Raw genomic sequence first — 22,047 nt, 5'->3', positions numbered from 1 at the left:
CATGGCAGAGCCAATCGCCGGGCCAGCTCCCCACCACGTGAGGCGGAGGGGGCGTGGCCAGGCAGCGCGGAGGGCCGCGGGCCGTGAAGCGCAGAGCGGTGCAGCGCGGGCGCATGCGCTGTCAGCCCTTGCTGTTCCTTGTGTCGGTGCCGCCGCGGGGACTGTCCCGTTGCGGGGCTTTGGGGCCGCGCTGCATTCTGGGAGGAGGCTCGGCCGCGCGGGGAGGGCGGCCGGCGGCGGCAGAAAGAGGCAGGACCCGGCACAGGTGAGACCGGGGCGGAGTGTGCGGGGCGCGGCCTGGGGCCATGCCGTTTTCCTGCGGCCTGGGTGGGGTGGGGAGGCGAGGGGGAGCCTCCCCTGAAGGGCCTCGTTTGTAACTCCGAGGCGGGGATCGAAACCCAGGCGGGCCGGCTTTGCCCTAGGGGCCGCTTCGGCGTGAGCCCGGGCCTTCTGCGCCGCGGGGCTCGCTCCCGGGGCGGGCCTGCAGTGCCGCTGAGTGCTCGCCAGCTCTGCTGGCTGTCGGCCAGGCCTCTATGGCAATGGGACTGTTTCCTCCGCCGCGGACAAGGCGGCCCTCGGGTGTGGGGTAAAGCAAAAGAAGTGCCTAGCGTTGAGACTCGGCTGAAACTGCCTTAAAGGGTGTAAGAGCTTTTCTGGAAAGGAGTCTGTTGTCAGCTTGTGGATTGAGGTCGTTGCTAAGCTGTATGTGACAAGCAGTGTTAGGCCAGTGGGTAACAGGAGCAGGTGTACGTTATGCTCTTGGGCAAGTTGCTTTAGAATGCCAGGAAACAAGTATCTAGGTTTAATATTCGATTTTGACTCATATAAGAATGTTACATTTAGTCAGTGGTAGCGAAGAAAAGTTCAACAGATCACAACGTAGTTTTTTGCGTCATTTGAAGCATCTTGTCCTAGGTACCGTTAGCCAGGGTGTACTAGGCTGTATGGAATATTTGGTGTGCCCGTGCCCAGGTTCTTTGGAATTAATGGGCTTAATATTGCAGAGACAGTTCGGTATGGGGCAACAGTTGTGGGTGGAAAAAAATATAAAAACACTTGAATTGGAGATATGATTTAAAATGCCCATTTTTTGCCTTCACCTAAAATTTCTTCCCAATTAGTTTCAAATAGACTGACTCTTTAAAAACTTTTAGGAAAAATATATTGCTAAGCGTAAACATGTTACCACCTAAGTATAGGAGGTAACTAGGGAGAAGCACAACTGGTGCATCAGGGCATCTACTCCTGAGGGTGAATAAACACTTCTGCGTTGTTAGTTTTAGTTCATTAGTAATCTCGCAATGTGTTTTTTCCATCTTTTATGAGGCTATTGTCCATAATTAGCCGCCTTTGGCCCATATTTTTTTTTTGTGTGCTATTTGTATAAATAGCTTATTTATCCTTATGTAAGGATTGTAACTGATCCTGAATCTCTTTCAGTCCAGAGGTTATAGTTATCAACCATTCATAGCTTTCTTTGTCTAAGTTTGTATTTAGTTCATCGTGAATTTCTTAATCATGATTATTTTCAAAATATGTTGGCTTTATCCTTTCAGCTTTTTGTACGATGGACTGTACAAGTATGGCTTTTTTTCTGAATTGTAACCAATAATTTTTTTAAGGTTACTTTTTACTTGTCACTTGATGGTTTTTATCATAATAAAGTGTCTTTCACCTAAACCAGTAAAATAAGACAACAAAACTTACAAAGACTATTAAGTATTAATAATTATTAAACAGTATTTTAGGGACTTGGAAGGCTACAGGTATGTCCGAAGAGCACATTCAAAGGATATTCTGGTCTTGTAATTCACTAGACTTCATAATAAAACACCTCATGTGTTTACTCATTCCTGTGCTAAAAGTGTGTGCATATTTAAGCGTACTTACTTGTAGGAGCTGAAAGTGCTTTTGGTGGTTGGTTTTTCAGATGTCTTGTTTCTTTTCTGATTGAAGGCAGCATGTCTATCTTAATTGCTTTATTTAGTTACAACTTAAATGTTAAATTTTTCTTCATTCTGTCATCTGGGAAACACTGCAGAAATGACTTTAAACTAAGAGCACCTGGTTATCACTTCCAGGATTTTCATTGACTTTTTGGGCCCTTTACCTTACACTTAGGAAAGCATGACATACTGTTTGTTCTGATACATTTTGTTTTATCTAAATAACATGGCTTCCCATCATTTTTTCAAAGACATTTAAATTGTGTTTCTTCTTAGTCTATTACTATTTAGTGTTCCCACTATGCTGTTGGGAAGCCTGTCTTGCATGTAAGTCAGACTTCATTTTTGAAGTAGCTAGCTTCCTTCAGTACATACTTTCAACTTCGCTATAGAAAGTTTCTCCTTGAAATTTGGCAGATTACAATGAGTGCACCAAATAAAGCGCTAGAACTACAGCTGCAAATGAAGCAAAATGCTGAAGAGCTGCAGGATTTTATGAGAGAATTGGAGAGCTGGGAAAAAGATATTAAAGAAGTGGATTCTGAACTAAGGAAACAGAGTGGTGTCCCAGAAGAGGTAAAATCACAAATCCAGTGTCAATATTAACTCAGCTATTTGTAATGTGATAGTGTTTATAATAATTACTTCTTGCTTCAGCAAAATAACGTGTTGACTTAAAATACCTGAATAGAAGGTACGAGCTAACCCAGCTGAATTGTTCCTTATCTGAAGCAGACCAAAAATTCCTCTAAACTGTTCCACCAGCAGAGCTGTGGGGCAGTAGTCTCTGGAGGTGATAGGGACAGTAAATTTTTAATCAGTTCCAGGTAGGTATAGGAGAATATTTCTGTTTGCAGCATCAGTATTACTTATTTATTGCTGACTTTTAAGTATTGATGTTATTCTTCAGTGTTACTCTGCAAAGACTTGTCTTCTAAAACTTAGCTTTGTATCATACATGTAATATCTGCTATTATTATGTATTGAAAGATTTATACTTGCTGTGCTTAGTGGTTTTGAGAACAGCTTGCTGGTTGGATTTCTAAAATAGAACTAACCAGTAGGTACAGGTACTATATCTAGATATAGGTACTGTAGATTCTTTAATACAAGTGAATTTCACACATCTGTTTTATAATAAGTTACTTATTTCAATTTAGAATTTGCCACCAATTCGAAACAAGGCTTTTAAGAAAAAGAAGAAAAGCAAAAGTAAAGTCCCTTCAAAGATAACAACGGAGGAAAACAAGAAAAACAAGATCAAGTCTTACGATTATGAAGCATGGGGAAGACTTGATGTGGTGAGTCGGAATATTTGCTTTTTAGCTTAGTCTTTTCCCCAGTTGATTCTGTCTTAAACAAGATTTTCTTATAGTGCTGAGAGTTCAGTCCACAAGTCAGTATCTTACTGTATTAACATAGAAAGTAGCTTTCTTCCAAAAAGGTTATGTGTGTAAAATTTGGAATATTGAGAAATACCAATTTTCTATTGACGGTGCTCACATCCAGCAGGTTGAACTTGACTTTAGGGGGGGGCAAAATGGTTTAACAATGGACCTATTAAAAGATCATAATTCTAGTAGAATATATGAATAAACACAGCTGGCAGTATTAGAGGATCTCTTACTTTTGAAGTGTGTAATACTCCTTAATGAAGAGGACATAAGCAGTAGAGATTTTTAAAAATGCACTACTAATTCTCCTTAAGTTTTGCTTGATTTATTTTGTATTGTTAAATTATAATAAGATAATCTATTTTTATCTGATTTCAGGATAAAATACTTGAAGAACTTGATAAAGAAGATAGTACTCATGATTCTGTATCTCCAGAATCAGACTCTGAGGAAGATGGAATCCGTATAGATGCAGAAAAAGCTCTTGCAGAGAAGGAAAAGGTTATAGCATTATAACTGTTTATTATACTCGGTGCTGTGGCCAGTTCTGTTTATGCATGATCTGGATGAAGGGGGATCGAGCACACCCTCAGTAAGTTTGCAGACAACACCAAGTTGAGTGGGAGTGTTGATCTGCTTGAGGGTAGGAAGGCTCTACAGAGGGATCGGGACAGGCTGGATCGATGGGCCGAAGCCAACGGTATGAGGTTCAACAAGGCCAAGTGCCAGCTCCTGCACTTGGGTCACAACCTCCCCATGCAGCACTATGGGTTTGAGGCTGGAAAGCTGCCCAGCAGGAAAGGACCTGGGGGTGTTGGACAGCAGCCGGCTGAATATGAGCCAGCTGAATATTTGGTCGAGAGACGCTAGAATAATGGCTGTGGTCAGAGTGCCTATGTTGTTTGTTTCAGTGGCCAGTCCGGCCCAAACTGTGACAGCCAGTGGTGTGCCCAGGTGGCCAAGAAAGCCAACAGCATCCTGGCTTATATCAGAAATAGTGTGGCCAGCAGGACTAGGGAAGTGATTGTCCCCCTGTACTCAGCACTGGTGAGGCTGCACCTTGAGTATTATGTTCGGTTTTGGGCCCCTCACTACAGGGAGTTGTGATGCTCGATGTTGAGATGCTGGAGCGTGTCCAGAGAACAGCAACAAAGCTGGTGAAGTGTCTAGAGCACAAGTCTTACGAGAAGCAACTGAGGGAACTGGGTTTGTTTAGCCTGTGGAAAAGGAGGCTGAGGAGGACACGTTATCGCTCTCTACAACTACCTGAAAGGAGATTGTAGTGAGGTGCGTGTCGATCTCTTCTCTGAAGTAACAAGTGATAGGACAAGAGGAAACAGCCTCAGGTTGCGCTAGGGGAGATTTAGATTGGATATTAGGAAAAATTTCTTCACCAAAAGGATTGCTAAGTATTAGAACAGGCTGCCCAGGGAAGTGGTTGAGTCCCCATCCCTGGAGGTATTTAAAAGACGTGTAGATGTGGAGCTTAGGGACATGGTTTAGTGGTGGACTTGGCATTGCTAGGTTAATGGTTGGACTTCATGATTTTAAAGGTCTTTCCAACCTAAATGGTTCTATGATTTGCATATTAGCAAGTTAAACATAGGAACTTTTGTAGTTTCTTTTAAAAGATTGTTCACTGAGACTACACTTCTGGTGGAAGAATTGCCTGTTTCAAATTTTTTTCCTGCCTGTTACTCCAACATACATAATTCTCACTGCATTTTAGTTTCTTCTTATCACCAATCACAGCAAGGCCTCTCGGACTCGGCTTAATGTGCAGTCATGATGATTAATATATTGGTGTTTTTTTGCTTGGAAAAGCTGAATTGCTGTGTAGAATTGCCATATGGATCAGACTGGTTTACCTGAACACAAGATCTGAATGCCCCAAAGCTAAAACACCAAGAATTTAACATTAGTTCCTTCGCGAGGCTATTTACACCTGGGAATGATGGCGCTTGTGTGTTTTCCTTGCCTAGGCAATGGCAAGTTGGTACCGGTTCAGTTTTTTCTTAGTTCTTGTATTCTACTTGCAAAATATCTCATGCTTTATTGCCAAGGGATAGAGGCTAAGTTAGTTGTATGGCAACTTCTGTAGGTCTGAGAAACTTGTTTACAAGTCACCAAACACCATCTGTCAGTCCATACTTCAGTAGAATTTCTTAGGGTTTTTTTATTGTCTGCATGGGTGACATCTGCCTTCTTTCTCTGCTGCTTTAGAAATTCCCTGATGCATAATCTACAGTTTACACAGAGAAATTGAGATGTCTTTGGCCATTATCATCTTGGCTGCAGTGAAGCAGTTGAGGGCACACGAGATAAATGTAGTATCCCAAAGGAGGCAGAAATGAGAATATTTACCTTGAAAAGCAAAGATGCCTAATCTAGTTATTAAAAACTCAAAAAAAAAAAAACAAAAAAAAAAAAAACCAAACCAAAAAAAAAACAACAAAAACTTTATTAATTCTCTATGGCAATTTAGGCAGCTATGTATGTGCTTGTTATAGGTTTCTGGAAATGAACTACAGATATTGAAAAGCAGTATATAATAAAACCATCTTATTGCATAAATCATGAGATATATTTAATATGGGATACTTAGAAAATTGTAGTTAAAAGAAATGTTTTACAGTAAAGCAGTACTTTGTGAGAAATGTTACAGTTTGAGCATTCTAAAATGCAAGATTTGAATTTTTTTCACCAAAAATTAGCAATGTGTCTGTCAATGTACAGTGATCTGCTAATAAGACTTTCTTCCATTCACAGGGTAATAACTACTTTAAACAAGGGAACTTTGATGAGGCTATAAAATGCTACACTAGAGGGATGCATTCTGATCCGTACAATCCAGTATTGCCCACAAACAGAGCATCGGCTTTTTATAGAATGAAAAAGTAAGACTTGTATTATTAAATCCTTAATAGTTTCTTCTTTTGAATGCTACCTTCATATTTTTTATCTGTTTTTAAGTCTTGGTTATATTATTTAACATGCTGTAATACAACCTTTGATAGACTGCTGTTGCAACCTGCTTTGCAGTTTCAAAGTAAAAGAGAAATTGCCAGGATAAGGAATCCGGTAGTGTCTCTCATCTTTTTTTCCACTGCTTTCATGCTGGAAGTTTGCTGTCTTCTGTGTTACAGTGGAAGACTTAAAAAAAAAAAAACACCAAAAAATCCAACAAAAAAGAAAGTTCAGTGTTTAATTTGCCTTTCAGATTTAGTGAGTTCTATTTCTAAGGCTGTAGTTTGTTTTGGGGGAAGAAAGGGTATAGGAGAGTTGGTTATTCTTTCTGTTGCAGTAGAGATTGTTGACCTCTCTTTTCATTTCCTGTTTTCACATGTTCTGAATTGAGAGATGTTTAAATACTTGTTCTATGCTCCTTCTGAATCATGCAAGATTTCCACTTTAGAGAGAACCTGTAAAGCTTCAGAGTAAGCTAACTTGCTGAAGTTTTTGGTTTTGTTACTCATGTATCCAAACTAACTCACTCATATTTTTGATAGGTTTTCTGTTGCAGAATCTGACTGCAATTTAGCACTTGCTTTAGATAAAAATTACACAAAGGCTTATGCCAGAAGAGGGGCTGCTCGCTTTGCTTTGAAAAATCTTCAAGGTGCTAAAGAAGGTGGGTCTTTTTTAAATTCTTTCCTTAAAATACATACAAATGGTTTGTTTATTTTCTTGATTAAAGCTTGTGTGATTTGCTTATTTGGTGTAGGAATTTAGTTTTCATTTCCTGTAAACAAATAAATGAAATGCCATATTGCATATTCTTCTGGCAAGGTAAAATTCAAGCAGCAAGTCTAAATGATTACTATATTGGAAGTTCTAGAATAGTTCAGCTTTAAATGTCTTGGAATAATATGTTCTTTGTAGTATCTTGGGTTTTTTAGGTAACTACAAAAAAGGGTTATCTCAAAAGAACGCTCTTATTTTATACTCTGGTTACTGGCCTGTAGTTCCTACATGAAACGTTGTTTTCTGATTTTCTGATAGATTATGAAAAAGTTTTAGAGCTGGATGCAAACAACTATGAAGCAAAAAATGAACTGAAGAAAATCAATCAGGTAATACGATTAATAGGCCCTAACATAAATTAATACACCCTGGTCAGTTTATATCTATATCAACTTATAACAGAAGCTATAACAGAAGCTGAATTCAACAAAATCTCATGCTTTTTCTGGCATTTGTTCACTGAGGTAAAAATCTGTAATTGAGTTTCTTCTGGATTAACTAGCATGTATGCAAACATCTGCGTAGTGGTGGATTAGAAGACTAAGACTGGATGTGTGCACCAACATCTGTGGGGTTGTTTTGTGTTTTTTTGGTTTTTTTTTTGTTTGTTTTGTTTTTTTGGTTTTTTTTTTTAATCTTCCTTCAGATGTTTTTTCTGCTTCCTGCAGTAATGGTTTTTTTTCTGTGATGCTTAGTATTTTAATACAATGAAACAACCTGTGTGTTCTCTTGGCTGTAAAGCTGAACTGCTCTCCTGCTTTTAGTCCCACTGATTGCTGTGGTCTGCCAAACCAGAAAGTGGGTTTAAGCTTAGCAGAACATAATACTCTACTGTAAGCCTGATGCCTTTCTTGACAGGGAGAGAATGTTGATTATGATGATCTTAGTAAATGCAAGCTCACCTGTCATTACTGTGTGAACATGCTTATACCTCTTCAACTGTAGTTTTGAAAGTGCTTGAAAAAGTTATTTTCAGAATGAAGACCCAACATCTCCAGTAATTGAAGAAATAAATGATTTGTGAATTGGAATATATATAGCCAGGTTTCAAGGGTCACTTTACATTGAGATTCAGCATTTATTTCTTATTTACCAAGTAATATTCTGACTCGCAGTCCCTCATAGAAATACATTTTCAAGAGCAGTTTAGAATGATCTCTTCAATTTGCGTTCAACTGACAACGCAGGCACTTCTGTTGAAATGTTTGGCAGAGCAGAGAGGAAATACTTATTGAGGAAAAATTTACATCTTTGCAGGCTCTGTCATCAAAAGAAAGTTCAGAACAGAAAGAGTTTGGAGATGCAATCAGACCAGAACTAACAGACGAAGAGAAGAAGCGCATTGAAGACCAGCAGCTCAAGCAGAAGGCTATTACAGAAAAAGATCTGGTAAGTCACAGGTTCTGATGGAACAGGAGAAAACTAGGAAGAAAAGCGTTGTGTTGTGCTGTTAGCTATGCAAATGTGTAAATTAAACCTGATGCTGTCTTGAAGTTCATAAATACCATGTCCTTGATATAACCTTCATTGTTTCCCATTTGGGGCTCTATAGGAGGGGAGGGGGACATTGAGTTCTCTCTGGACTCTTCTGGAGGAATAATTATACAAGGTAGCTTTTACCACCCAAATTGTTTAAGATAAATTTCAAATATGTGCTAAGATAAGTAGAAGTTGAACTGTATTTCACAAAGATCCCGTTTCTCCACTGTTATATGCATCTTGACACCTGCTTGTCCAAGCAGAGTTGTGGACTGTTTCTTGTGTTTTCAAACCTCCGATTACATGGTGAAAAGTAGTTATAAAAAGGACTTCAGGGAGTGCAGGCAATAACGATAATAAAAGTGTATTTCTGGATATACGGTCTCAGTTCACAGTTGGCTTATTGATTTCTCCTTCTCCCCACTGTTGCAATTAAGAAATAACATTATCAACTAAAATAGTTTTCTTTCTGTTCTCTTACCTAGCTTTTTATCAATATTCAAGTTTCCTCTGCTGGTTGTAAGAGGTAATTGCTGGGAAAAGAATGAAAGCATACATTAAGTAGGTAAAAGGAACAAAAGTTTGAAAAGGCCACAGAAAAGAGATTTCAGTTGGTTGCAATACTTCATTGGTAGCAGAGTTGGCTCACTGTGGGCCTGATCCTGGCAACATGGATTCTGTCTAGTGTGAACTGCGGCCTTTTTTGCCAGTGCATAGAGTAGTAGAGATGATAATACATGGCTTTATATTAGTCCTCAGAAGCAAAAGATAATCTTAGTCTCTTTGGAAAAAAAAGTAATGTCATTTTGTTTTATAGAGCATTAATTAGAAAAGAACAGCAACATTTTGGCCCAAGTAATATTTGAGGATAGGAGTTTCATGGATGTAGCAGAATAAAGACGGATTTGTGCAGTGCAGAAAGTCCTGTTGAAAAGGGAATTGTAAAGGTTCAGCTTTGTTCAACTTGTGTTTAAATTCAGGAGGTACAAGGTGGCTTATCCTGTACATAAAGAGTAAAGATAAATCACAAATTATGGGCTTATGAGTCTGTACTTAAACTATGCATTTAGAAAAATATTTTTTATCCTTGAAGTACTAGAAAAAATTAAGATTTTTTGGGGGGCCTGCCGCCAAGCTTAGATACAAAGAAATATGCCGTAACTATCTGCCCTGATGTGGGTGTTTTGTGATCCATCTTCTTGATATTGCGATCCTGTCTACTAAAAAGGATAAGAAAAGCTTATTGCACTAGATCTTTCTCAACACTTTTTTTTTTTTCCCTAATCTAAAAATTACAGGGTAATGGTTATTTCAAAGAAGGAAAGTATGAGACTGCAATAGAATGTTATACCCGTGGAATAGCAGCAGATGGCACCAATGCGCTTCTGCCGGCTAACAGAGCCATGGCTTATCTAAAGATTGAAAAGTAAGTAGGATTGCACGTACTATACTGTTTCTTTCTTTGTTGTGAACTAGACATAAGAATGATCCAATAGATTTTCACTCAAGTTAAGTTACTGTCACTCATTCTAATTCTTTCTAGAATTCAGTATAGAATAAATAGTATTGAAGACAGTAAGGGAGAGAGAACAGCTCAGTATGTGTGATCTTACAATGAGTTTCATAGGAAAGAAGTTCTGAGAGAATAAAATAGTATCAGTATGAAATTATAGTCTGAGGTTTGATTTTTCATTTTTTTGTGTGTAAAATTCTAGATACTCATCTTTCTCAAAAGACCTGCCCAAAGCTTTGTCTTTTTTGACTATAAAACCCTGCTACTAAATGTTGTACTGTAGAAAGAAGTGGATTATAACTTCTGACTTAAAAGGGAATGAATAGGAGCTTTTTCTGGAAATTGTAATGTTTTAAAAATATTTTGCTTTAACTCCACTAATGGAGAAGTGTACGGGTAGTTAATTTATTTTTAATTAAGCTTTATTCATATAATCCAGTAACAGTAATCATATAATCTGGTAACATTCATGCTTTCTAGCAAATGAGACAAATTACACATGACCATTTTTGAAGTGTGAATCTCTCTTAACTCCCTGATGGTGTGGTAGGTTAAAACTTTTAAACTAATAGTATGAGAAGCAGAGAGCTGAGCATTATGTTGGTCATCTGTTCTTACATGATGTGGCTGGTTATCTGTAGAGACAATACATTGATCTAAAATTGTGAGATTATAAAATACCTTGCACAAGTAGTATTTCTGACACAATATTTGTAATTTAGTTCTGAAGCTATAGAGGACATCATAATGCAAATAATGTTCTCAGAGAATCAGAGGAAGTGATGCATTAATTGAATGACCAAGCAAGAAAATCCATTCTGTGTGATAAATCAGTGTATCATGGGTCTTTACATTTCAAAGAGCACCCAAACATAAAAGGCAACAGAAGCTCATTGGTAGTCTTATGAACCTGTAGAACTGATAAGAACTGCAAAAAAAAAAAAATCCCAAACTAAATGTTTCCATAAATTCAATGATAGATGGAAGGAGGAGAAAAGGAATGAATGAAAATACTTAAATATGCACATAGTGGAATCATGATCTAATGTAACTAAATATAACTGGGATGAGGAAAACCGATCTTACAATGAAGCAAGTTACGTTAATGCAAGGATAAACTGACATCTTATTCCCAAATAGTTAACGACAAGTCACAGAAATTCAGATGTAGATGAATTTATTCTCGTATATGCTTGCTTCTCCTTTCTTGTATTTTTTTGTTTGTTTGTAATGGTATTTCTGGTTTTCCAATATACAAAGCTATGATGCTGACTTTGGTTTTAAAGCTATTTAATGTTAAAAGTAGACTCTGCTCTAACAGGCTTTAAACATTTATTTTCACAGAGAAAGTGAATTTCTCTGTGATCAAAAGAGAGGCAGCATGTGTCATGAGATACCTAAAGATTTGGCTGAAATTTCAAGGTGCTGAGAAATCATCTTTTATATGTTTACTTTTATTTTACATTTTAGCACAGTGATATGTATTTTTATATATACAGGTAATTAAGATCTGTCTTCATATTTTAATTGTTTTGGGTAGCTCTGTTTTTTCAGTTGAAACTGATTATTAATTTTGTACTACTCTTTTGGTGAGATATGAAGAGGCAGAAAATGACTGTACACAAGCTCTGCTCTTAGATGCCTCCTATTCTAAAGCCTTTGCCAGAAGAGGAGCTGCCAGAGTTGCTCTTGGAAAGCTAAAAGAAGCTATGCAAGGTAGGACTTTAAATTAGCCTAAGTGTAATAGGTAAGAGATGAGTGTAAGTACATCCTGATTATTTTTTTTTTGGTCTTCTGATAGCAATTAAATCAATTTCTGACTAATTGAGGTTATCAGTGCAAAAGTTAAAAATGGTGGGGTTTTGTTGTGTTTCATTGAATATGTATAAAAACTTTTGTGTGGTATCCACGTGATCTGAAGACAGTTTTGTATGAAATAAGTAACAATAGTTCTAATGATAAGTACTAAGAAATAACTCGGAAAATGTGTTTAAAAACTAGGTCATTGTATAAGCGTTAAGATGACTTACCTGCCTTTTATTATTTGAGAGCTGCGAGAGGAAAATGAAAGGTTTGAAAATTACCTAGTTACTTTGTAAATGTCTACAGTTTTCATATGTTGTTTTTCACTCAGATTTTGAAGCTGTTTTGAAGCTGGAACCTGGAAATAAACAAGCAATCAATGAACTCGCTAAAATAAGGAATGTATGTATACTTGTGCTATATTTTTTTTTTTGTAAGCCTATAGTAATAGAATGTTATCGTTCTTTACTATGTATTTTTTAACATGTCTTATAATTGTTCCTTAAAGTTTCGATCTTTTGGACAACTTACCATTTTTTTCAGGAATTAGCTGAGAAAGAACAGTGGACTCATCAAGAATATCCTGCAGTATTGATAAAAGAAACGGAAATAAAAAATATAGTGAAAGTGATTGATAATCCATTACACCTGAAATCAACAGTAAGTTGTTTTGTTTTGAGACTTGCTTTCTATAATGATGGGAAAAGTAGAGCTTAAAGTCAAAATCCACTTCTTATTTATTTTTGTAGACTAACTCCTGATAGATACATCTTGCCTGCGGAAAGCTCAAAATTTACAGATTTACTCTTGATATTTTTCAAGAACATAACTTCAGCATTTCCACGTGTGTTTAACAGTAGTGGTGGTGTAAGCATTCAGCCTACAGTACCACACTCGGGAAACATGGTGTATGCATATATCTGTAATATGAAATGGGGAGACAACCCTGTCCTGGGTCCATAGCTAACATTGCAGTTGAGGCTAAAGGGGAGGCGGTCAAGTCTTGGTGTTTCATTGCAGACTTGAGAAGGCTCTGGGTAAACTTCCCTTCTTTTCATCTGCTGTTTGCAGTTTCTGTAGCAGCTGTAGTGGTAACAAGGCAAGTTGCCTACCAACGTTTTATGCTGGTGTTGCCTAGGGCTACTGCAAGAGCCTTAAGCCTGCATTTTCATCCACATAAACCATAGAATAGCTGGATATTGGTTTTCAAGAAGCGATGTTTTTGGACTATAAATTACATGTGGTTATAGTCAGATTAATGAGTTAGATATGACAAAAAAATGATAACAAAGAGAGTAATACCAGCTTTCTTTATGCATTAGGCTTCCCCTTTTAGTACATTTAATCTTCGTACAGTGAGTTATGTAACTACAAAGCAGGTTCATACATCGTATGGAGCACTGTAGAGTTCTACTCTTGATGATTTCAAAATGTTTGTTTACCTGCATTAAATATATAATTTGGATGGACAGTTTCAGTAGAAAATGTGTGATTATTTTGATCCTTGGAGGGGGGGAAAGTATTATGTGCTATTTGTAACAAGAAACAGTATTTCTAGAAACCTAAATGAATTGGTTGTGAAGTAGCTGAAATACTATAGACAATTATATAAAGTTTTCAGTTTAGCTACTAAATTAAGTGGAGATACTAGGTTGATTGTCTTTTTGTTGTTGTTCTGTTAAGGTAGAACAAGTACAGATGATGCATCTGTGCTTTCAGTACTGCACAAGGATTGCAGAGAGAACTGTAATTTTGTTTCGTATCCACCAGGTAGCCTCCCAGTCGTAGCACAGTGATGAGATGATATGTTTTCAAAGTGAACCACATATCGTCTGTCAGTACACCTATAAGACGGGGTTTTTTTGGCATGATTTAAAGCAGTTTGCAAGCTGCTGTGAAGACTTAACAAGGATTTGCATTAGAGCTGGACAGAGAAATCTGCCATCTCTAGAAGTCTAAATTGCTGAGTATGTTTAATAGTGTGTATTTGCATCTGTATTTCTAGAGCAATATACACTATGTTCCAATTCAGGAAATGAAATTCCAAAGTAAAAAGTGATGAATTCTTCCCCTCTCTCCCCCCCCAACCCCCCCCAACGGTGCTTCCTTGTAAGACCTGTGAAGGTGCTGCTGGGTGATGGTCAAAAATAACGGTGATGATGCAGAGATTGAATAAGCTGAAGCATTTTAGTTAGCATGTCCTCTAGTGGTGAAGTTAATTGCCTTGTGATGTATGTAACTTGGTTAACTGGCAGGGCTGAGTTACAGATATTTACCATCTCAAAATTTTAAGTTGAGGGTCAGTGCCTACGTTGCTGGATATTTACTTGTCAAGCTTTGTAATTTAGCTAAAACAAGTAATTGGTCAAAATACATGGTAGTCCTTGCCCATTGAACTTTGTGGACGGGGGGCGGAACCACCTTTTTTTTTTTTTATTACTGGGAAAACAATGCAGATTCTGAGATCCTTTGGAGTAAGGATACACTGGTTTATGAGAGCAAAGCAATAAAATGATCATATAAGGCTTCCTGTAGAATATTATGAAGTTTCCTTGTTTGTATCCTTGTTTCCTTGTATTGAAAGTATCTTCCATGTGCACCACTACAGATGAATCTGGTTATCATGAGATTATTTAAAATTAAATACAGCTGTTTATCTGGGGCCTGTGTATACACTGATCTTGAGGCTACACATGTGACGTGAGGTATGTGTTCTGTTTAGAAACCTTTGCAAAGAATAGCCATTGAAGAAGTTGATGATGACACACCAAGTAGTGATTTTCCCAGCACTACTTCTTTAGTCAATAACTGGAGGAATTCAATGAGCGTTGAAACAGCAGAGAATCTAGATCAGGATGATCAGTTGACTGCAATGGACATTCCAAAAGCAAAGCACTTAAAAATAGAAGAAATCAGTGATACTTCACCATTGCAGTAAGTATAAAAATTCTGATCCTCTTTTTTAAAAGGTAAATGTGGTTGAAATGTGATTTTCATTTTCAGATTTCTGTGATGAGGTATTGAACATAGTTTGGAGAATTTGAATTAAAAATAAAATATTGAAAGAAAATGTAGTTCTTGCCATCTACCTCTGTGAACACTTAGTGGTTGAGACAAGTATGATCTATTTAGCATCAGATGGAAAAATAGTCTTGTTCTTTCACTTAAAATATAAAGAGATTAAGAATATTTTCGTGTATGCTGTACTCTCTTCCTTGTGCACTTCATCTTCCCGAGCTGTGGTTTTTATGTGTAATGTTTTAGAGTAGAGTCTGAGCAGAGTTCAAACTTTCTTTGCGCACCAGTTGTGTGAGAGAAAAGGAGCAGATGAGAGTGTCACCACTCTTTCCTCTGCTGAGCAGGCAGCTGATAACTTCAGGTTTGCTTGGAGTTCCCGAGTCCCGCTGTGTTAGCTAAGCAAACTCAAGTCTGGCTGGCTGAAACTAGACTGAAGTATAGAAGCCACTGTCCTAACTTTATCCCTGCTAAGTGTTGGAACTCTACTTTTTGCCTGCTTAGGAAAAAGCTCTGTATGTGTCAGCACCGTCTCATTCTGTTAATGGTAAATACTTTTTATGGAATTCTGTTTGAAGAATTTCTATGAGACATACCTTCCCACACCCACGTTTTCCAGCTCAGTCAGATGGATTTACTGTGAAGTCTTGAAGAAAAAAGTATATTTCTTAGCCATTTTATAACTTCTGAAAAATAAATGGACTTAACTAATACATTATACAACAAAAAAAAAGCTTCACTGTAATCACTATTTAAAACAGTTTTTTCATTTGACATGGTGGTTCTTTTGCATTGTGAAATTGCAGAAAATACAATGGTTTTTTGCAGCTGTGTATAGTAGAAATCTGTACCATAAAATGCAGTTACTTCCAGAAACAAAGTAGAGAAAGGCTGAGCATATTTGTAAGTATTTGCAGGTGTATTTTTTTAGAAAAGATGAATCAAGTAATTTGAAGGGTGTTTTCAGATACCTGCTTAAAATAAAATAATTTTTTAAATAATTTTGATTAGTATTTTAGATGTTTAATGAATTCAGAGATCTCCAGTTAGGTGTCACTGTAGGATTTCCTTAAATGTTTTCTTGATTATGCATATCAAAATCTCTCTGCAGACTTCCTGCTAGTGTGAAAGGAAGTTCATCAGTGTCGCATCCATCTTTCCCTGTGAACAAACAGCGAGAAAAAGAAATCAGAAGGTCATTTAAATCAGATTCTCCAGTCCCTGCCATTCCTGCAAATTCTTTCCAGCTTGAGTCTGACTTCAGGAAGTTGAAAGACTGCCCAGAAAATATGTACTTGTACCTGAAGGTATGAAACATAGTGTTGATTGACAGTGCTCGGACAAGTTTCTTCAACTGACATCGAAGAAACAACGCAAACTTAGGTGGAAAGGGTAGCTATGTTTCGAGTGTCTTAACAGTGTACAATAGTCCCTTTTGTTAATTGCCTTCACATAATACTAAGTAGTTTGATCTGCATTTGAGTATTTTTCCTCTTGTTCCTGACTTTTCACTTACCTTGCTTTGAATACAGTCTCTGCATAATCTGTTTCTTCTTTCAAACATAGGCACTGATTCTGTAAAGACTTCAATGTATTAGTAACCATATCAAATTCTAATTTTTCAAGTGAATACTTCTAGGTTAGGCACAGCAACGTTCTTACCTCGTTAAACTGAATAAATGCTTGAAACACGTCAATGTACTTAATGTGTACTTCTGCTTATATATATTACACAAAAAATTGCTTAGAATTCTTTTAAAAGAATTTAGCAATCAACTTCACAAAAAAAAAAAATAAAAAAACCACAAATTAATGTTCAGTGTCAAATAGTGCAAGTGATTTGGGTTTTCTTGTTTGCTTTCATGCACTTAAGCATTGTCTAAGACATCCTAAAAACTCATTTCTAATTCTTACAACTCAACTGTATTTTTTTTTTGCCTTTTTTAATTTTTTCAAAGCAAATAGAGCCTTCGCTTTATCCAAAACTGTTCCAGAAATCCTTAGATCCAGACTTGTTCAACCAGATACTGAAAATTCTACATGATTTCTACATTGAGTAAGTTTAACTCCTCCTTTGTTTTACATTGCTTATTGCTATTCTGGCTTTTTGCCTTTTTTTTTTTTTTTTCTTTTTTTTTTCCTCCCTAGTCCAATCTCTTGGGCTTACAAAATTATTTCCAGCGTGCATCATTACACAAGCATGATGCAATAATTGGAATGATTCAATTGTTCCTTCTTAAGAAATTAAACATATCTTGAAAAATCAGTTAGAAAAGAGGTAAAGAAATAAATAGCCTTTACTATATGTCGTTGAATTCAATTCTGCTAAATAGCATCGGAAAGTGAATATCAGACTCCTTGAAATAGTTTTTGTTCATATTACTGTGCATGTTCTGGTATCACATATAACTGCACAATATTAGCTTTCTAGACTAACTTTCTAAAGCAGAGAAATACAGAGGGCTTCATTTTTGTGCAGTGCTTGTTGTGATGTGTTCTGACTTTTATTTTTAATTACTTGCTAGCATTTTACAGTAGCCTGTAGTAAATGGGTATTGGAGCTAGAAGTTCTGATAAGGCAGGACCTGACGATTACTTCTGAAATTTCTATCTGTGCTACCATTTGAGTCTTAAAGTTCATTTTGTCTCTCAGAGGCAGTGTGCCGCTTCTATGAATTACTCTGCCTGAGAGTCCACGCTCAGAATGTTTTTAGGGTGTTGTTTTATGGGGAAAAGCAAATGTAAATGAATGTTAGCCTATCCCTTGGTTTCTTGAAAAGTAAATATCCATCATGTAGTGAAACATGATACCTTAAGATGGTCCTCTGTTTGATGGTATGACATATAAAGGCTAGGAAGTTGAAATTGTTTGCAGTAAGGTAAAAGACATGTCCTGTCTCCTCCAGAAGAAAAGTTATGAAAGACAAATACTATTTGTTACTATTGGTAACAAAGAAAGTGTCTGTTTACTGTTGACCAGAAGAATGTAAAAAGAACGCAATCTAGGAATTTTCTGTATGGATAACAGTGAGAGCAACTGTAATGTGGTGCTTCTTGCTGAGCTTCCTATGACCACAGGTGCTACTTCCTCTCACGCACCCCAATATGTATAAAAATTGAGAAGCTATGGTAAGGTGTAAGCATTAAATCATACAACAGCTATTCTGTACGTGAACAGCAGTCAGTTTGCATCAGTCTAGCTTGTTTTATTTCTTCGCTCTTACTCTGTATCAGAAGGATACTTGAATAAAGATTTCTGGGTGTTGACTTTTCGCATCGTGGGTGGAAGAATGAACAGGAAAGATGAGAAAGGCAGGAAATATGAGAGAGAGAGAGAGAGAGAAGGGAGTTCCATTGGTCCTTTAATTTCTTGTTCCTGAAGTCTTTAATATTGCTTGCAGCTACTGAATCTTTCTAATCAACAGTAGTTATTTTTATATTTCTAATAATCTTCTTCAGGAAAGAGGAGCCATCGCTCATCCTTGAAATCCTCCAGAGGCTATCTGAATTAAAAAGATTTGATATGGCAGTAATGTTTATGTCAGGCTCAGAGAAAATAAGTAAGTAATTCAATAGCATTTTTTTAAAACATTTGTGATACTGTAGAATCTAGCAGGAAATACATAAAATGTAGTGCTATTCTTGTTTATTCTGTGTAATAATCAGTTAAGGTTAACTTTTTGATTGTTTTAGAAATTAACATGAATGTCATGTAATTTTTCTTAGTCTTTTGATTCCTTATTAATTGGTAAGGCTTGAAAACTATAGCTAAATCCTTTTGTTTTTATCAGCAATACCACTGCATTCTAGTCTGATGTAAGCTTCCCTAGCATTTCAGTTTGTAGTTGGTAATGTTACAAATTTATGAATTTGTATGAAATCTTCTATCTGACATGCAAGTTATCCAAATTACACATTTTCCACAATTTACAACCATTTCTTGGCAGTCCTGACTTTACTGTTGGCCAAAAGAATGCATATATCTCTAAAGCACTCAGCCTGTTCACCTCTGTCTTGTTCTTGAGACGTCACTCAAATTAGTTTGCAATTCAGGTTGACATTGTCTTGAGTTCATGGTTTATAAAAGTGGTTTTGTCTCAAACATTTTCTTTATTTAGCACACCAGACAGACTATGTAATGGTGAGACACTTAAAAGCAAAACATTTCTGTGGGACCAAATAATATCAAGTTTACTATCTACATCTGAGTTTCACTAATAACCATTATACTTTCAAAATTTTGATATGTGAATCTCCTGAAAATAAAATTACTTGTTTCACTTACTGAAGTGCAAGTAAATTCCTCTTATGAATTGCATTCTTGCCTTTAACCTGATGTAAGCTTTATCTGCCATCTGGCATTAACTTTTATCTTCTGCATTTAATGGCATAGTGCCAAGATAGCAAACAAAATAAAAGCTGTCTGTTTATGTTGTCAGGATTATACACCTGTTTAAGGAAATGTTGTTAGTCAGCTGGTGGGCATCAAAACAAAGCGAGAGCTTTCTTTTGCTACTTTTTTTCATCCTCTCTGTAGTTCTAAAAATTTACTCGTATTTCAGCTATATAATCCAAACCTTACTCTTACTGAGGAATGAATTGGACTAATTTACCTTAAGAGTGTGAATAGCAAAAATAACAGTTTATGTTGGGATTTTCTTTTTACAGTTACACAGGTATTGTTCAATCATGTGAATCACATGGGATTAAAAGATACTTCTGTTGAAGAATTGGAGAAGAAATACGGCATTTTCTCTTAGTGAGATGACTGACGTAAATTTCTGCTTCTGCACATCTTTCATGTGGAAATCAGCTAAAGAAGCCTATAAAGACTGGAATTTTGCTGCTTTTATATAAGTAATGAAACTCTTAAACTTGGTTTAGCCAAATGGCAAGTGCCTGAAGAGATGATGATTTTGTTCTGCAGGTACATTTTCTTTCCAGCTCCTGAAACAGTACAGATCTACATTTTCTTCAGTGTAATCTGTTTGCTTAAAAAACAATTGGGTAGACTGGCATTCAGGATGAGGACTGTAGATAGAGATCTTTATTAAAAGGAAAAAAAAAAAGGTATTTATAAACATGTCTTTGGTAAGAATCAAATTGTGTATATTACAAATGTGCATGTTTTTTACTTTAGAAAATAAACTGATTGTTGAATTCAAGATACTAAATTTTAAGGTGTATTTTTTTTTTTTTTAATTAAGGTGCCTAAATCATTCTTCTCTAAGGATACAGCACATTAGAACATGTAATGTGCAAAGTGAACCTGAGGTATGATGGCCAAAATATTCCGGAATTCTTTTACTTGAGTTTACCCAAAAGTTGAGTTTTTGACAACTGGGATATTCCTGTGAACCTCAGCTGTAATTGCCGAATAGAAGGAAGCCAAATACTGTAGAATTAAACTGAAAGCATAGGGAAATACACTTTTTGTCGTCTTCAGAGAGTACTTTTAAAATATTGTAATGAAACTTATCTTTTGGGTAAGTTGTTCCTAACCAGGTAAAGCCCTTAAGAAGCCTCAGGAAACTAAGCAGGATACCTTTCCAGTATGAGGAAGACAAAGGCATGAAATCACCTGAAATTCTTAAATAAGATAAGAAATAGTGCTAGGCATAATAAACTATTCATACTCTTCTCATGACCAGAAGAAGGAAAACAGTACTTGTCAAGTATACTGTAAGATTACACTGCAGTATCCAAGTAGTGGCATCTAAAAATTTGCCTGTGTCTCTAGGTTTGACCGCTCCCTTTCATCCTGCTGACACTAATATTCTGTCAGCTTGCTTTCATCCTGATTCAGCCCTTGTGCTTTACTCGTGCTTCTCTGACTATGGAAGTCTTCTGACATTAAAACTTTTGTTTGGGTAGTTGTGCTGTTTTTCAGAGGAATGATTAAACAGCTATAGCATTCAAAAAGACTTCGAACTTCCAAGATGGGTCAATAGGAAAAGGTATGAATGTTATCTTGTATGTAGTCAGTATTAGAAAACTAATTTTTAAGACATTTGCAGCTGTTGTAATGCCCTAGTTCAGATGTAATCTGCTTAAAAAAAAAAAGTAACTGAGCTACATCCTTGGGCTGGGTAGCAACTGACATGAATGAAGCACTAGATCCCTATGGTAGCTTCCAATTAGCCCTGGAACTGAGCACTAGGAGAACAAGCCAGTGTTATTGGGAAAATGGAAGAGCTTTTACGTAACACTGCTTGCAGCTTACTTACAATATGAACTGTTATTACTACGTGTGTTCCAAGTTACTTGATTACTGACTGTTTCTTCCCCTTGATGTAAAGCAATTCTGATAATATATCAGGAATACTGCTGTAACTAATGGGGGTGGGGTGGGGGGAGTAGTTACTGAAGTAGTTTTATACACCTTTGTAGATACACCGTACCTTCTTATGGACTGTAGCGAGTTGTTCATTGTAGAGCAGAGGTGTATGCCTGACTAGGTGATACTAATAGAGCATTTGGTACATTCTCAGAAGCTGCTTCTTGAAGGTTGTTGGATGAAAATAGGTGCTTGTAGTATGGATCCTTGACAGTAAAAGCAAGATGATAGCAGAAAGATTTGAAAACTGTAGGCCAGGAGTCACCTAAAACTCCACGTCATCCAGTCTGCTATGCTTTTAACGAGGATAAGCTGCTATATTTGGTTTCTGGTCCCACTCCTGCTTTTATGGAGTTTTCTGTTCAGGATTTGTGCATGGTAAGGAAGGCTGATTGAAAGGAGACTGTTCAAGCGTGTAGAGTTTGGTGGGGTGGATGGGTGGACGCGATTCATGTTGCTACTGAACTTAGGCCACCTTGAAAGTAGTATGTTACTGTAGCCTTTTGCTTCAATTTCTGAATGCAACATCTGACGGTGACTTGCTAAATCCCTGAGGATCCTTTTCAGTGCATAAAAAACAATGCATGATGGAGAGCAGAATGCAGGCATTCAGAGAACTGCTAGCTTTACTTGCTCCAGGAGATGGCAGTGTTTTTCCCTTCTAAACTGTTAAAGATTGCAAAATCTCTGAATTGAAGAATTTAATGAACCATGGAGGAGATTCATAGATCTGAAGTAAGACAAGAATTATTTTTGGGGAAAAAGGGGGATTTGTTTGTTTGTTTGTTTTTGTTAAATCCATTACCTTCTCAATGG

General features: G+C 36.9%; 1 protein-coding gene across 1 annotated transcript; it reads left to right on the top strand.

Annotated features, from left to right (window-relative positions):
• Window positions 1-53: 53 nt before the first annotated feature.
• Window positions 54-20,057, top strand: RPAP3 (RNA polymerase II associated protein 3). Its single transcript, XM_082498688.1, has 17 exons — window positions 54-265; window positions 2,364-2,522; window positions 3,107-3,247; window positions 3,719-3,841; window positions 6,110-6,237; window positions 6,850-6,971; window positions 7,343-7,413; window positions 8,342-8,473; window positions 9,862-9,989; window positions 11,671-11,792; window positions 12,211-12,281; window positions 12,423-12,539; window positions 14,602-14,813; window positions 16,006-16,201; window positions 16,853-16,950; window positions 18,354-18,454; window positions 19,563-20,057. Exons 2-17 carry the CDS (start codon window positions 2,370-2,372, stop codon window positions 19,652-19,654), a joined length of 2,007 nt encoding a protein of 668 aa, XP_082354814.1. The 5' UTR covers window positions 54-265; window positions 2,364-2,369; the 3' UTR covers window positions 19,655-20,057.
• The last annotated feature ends 1,990 nt before the right edge of the window (window positions 20,058-22,047 follow it).

This window comes from Vanellus vanellus, assembly GCF_965231255.1.
Source record: "Vanellus vanellus genome assembly, chromosome: 1".
NCBI classification, from domain to species: Eukaryota; Metazoa; Chordata; class Aves; order Charadriiformes; family Charadriidae; genus Vanellus; species Vanellus vanellus.
This window is presented reverse-complemented; position numbering and strand designations above follow the sequence as displayed.

Coding starts and splice junctions, on each gene's coding strand:
- RPAP3 (XM_082498688.1), top strand. CDS start 2,370: ATGAGTGCACCAAATAAAGCGCTAGAACTACAGCTGCAAATGAAGCAA. Junction 3,248..3,718: donor CATGGGGAAGACTTGATGTG/GTGAGTCGGAAT, acceptor ATCTGATTTCAG/GATAAAATACTTGAAGAACT. Junction 7,414..8,341: donor AACTGAAGAAAATCAATCAG/GTAATACGATTA, acceptor ACATCTTTGCAG/GCTCTGTCATCAAAAGAAAG.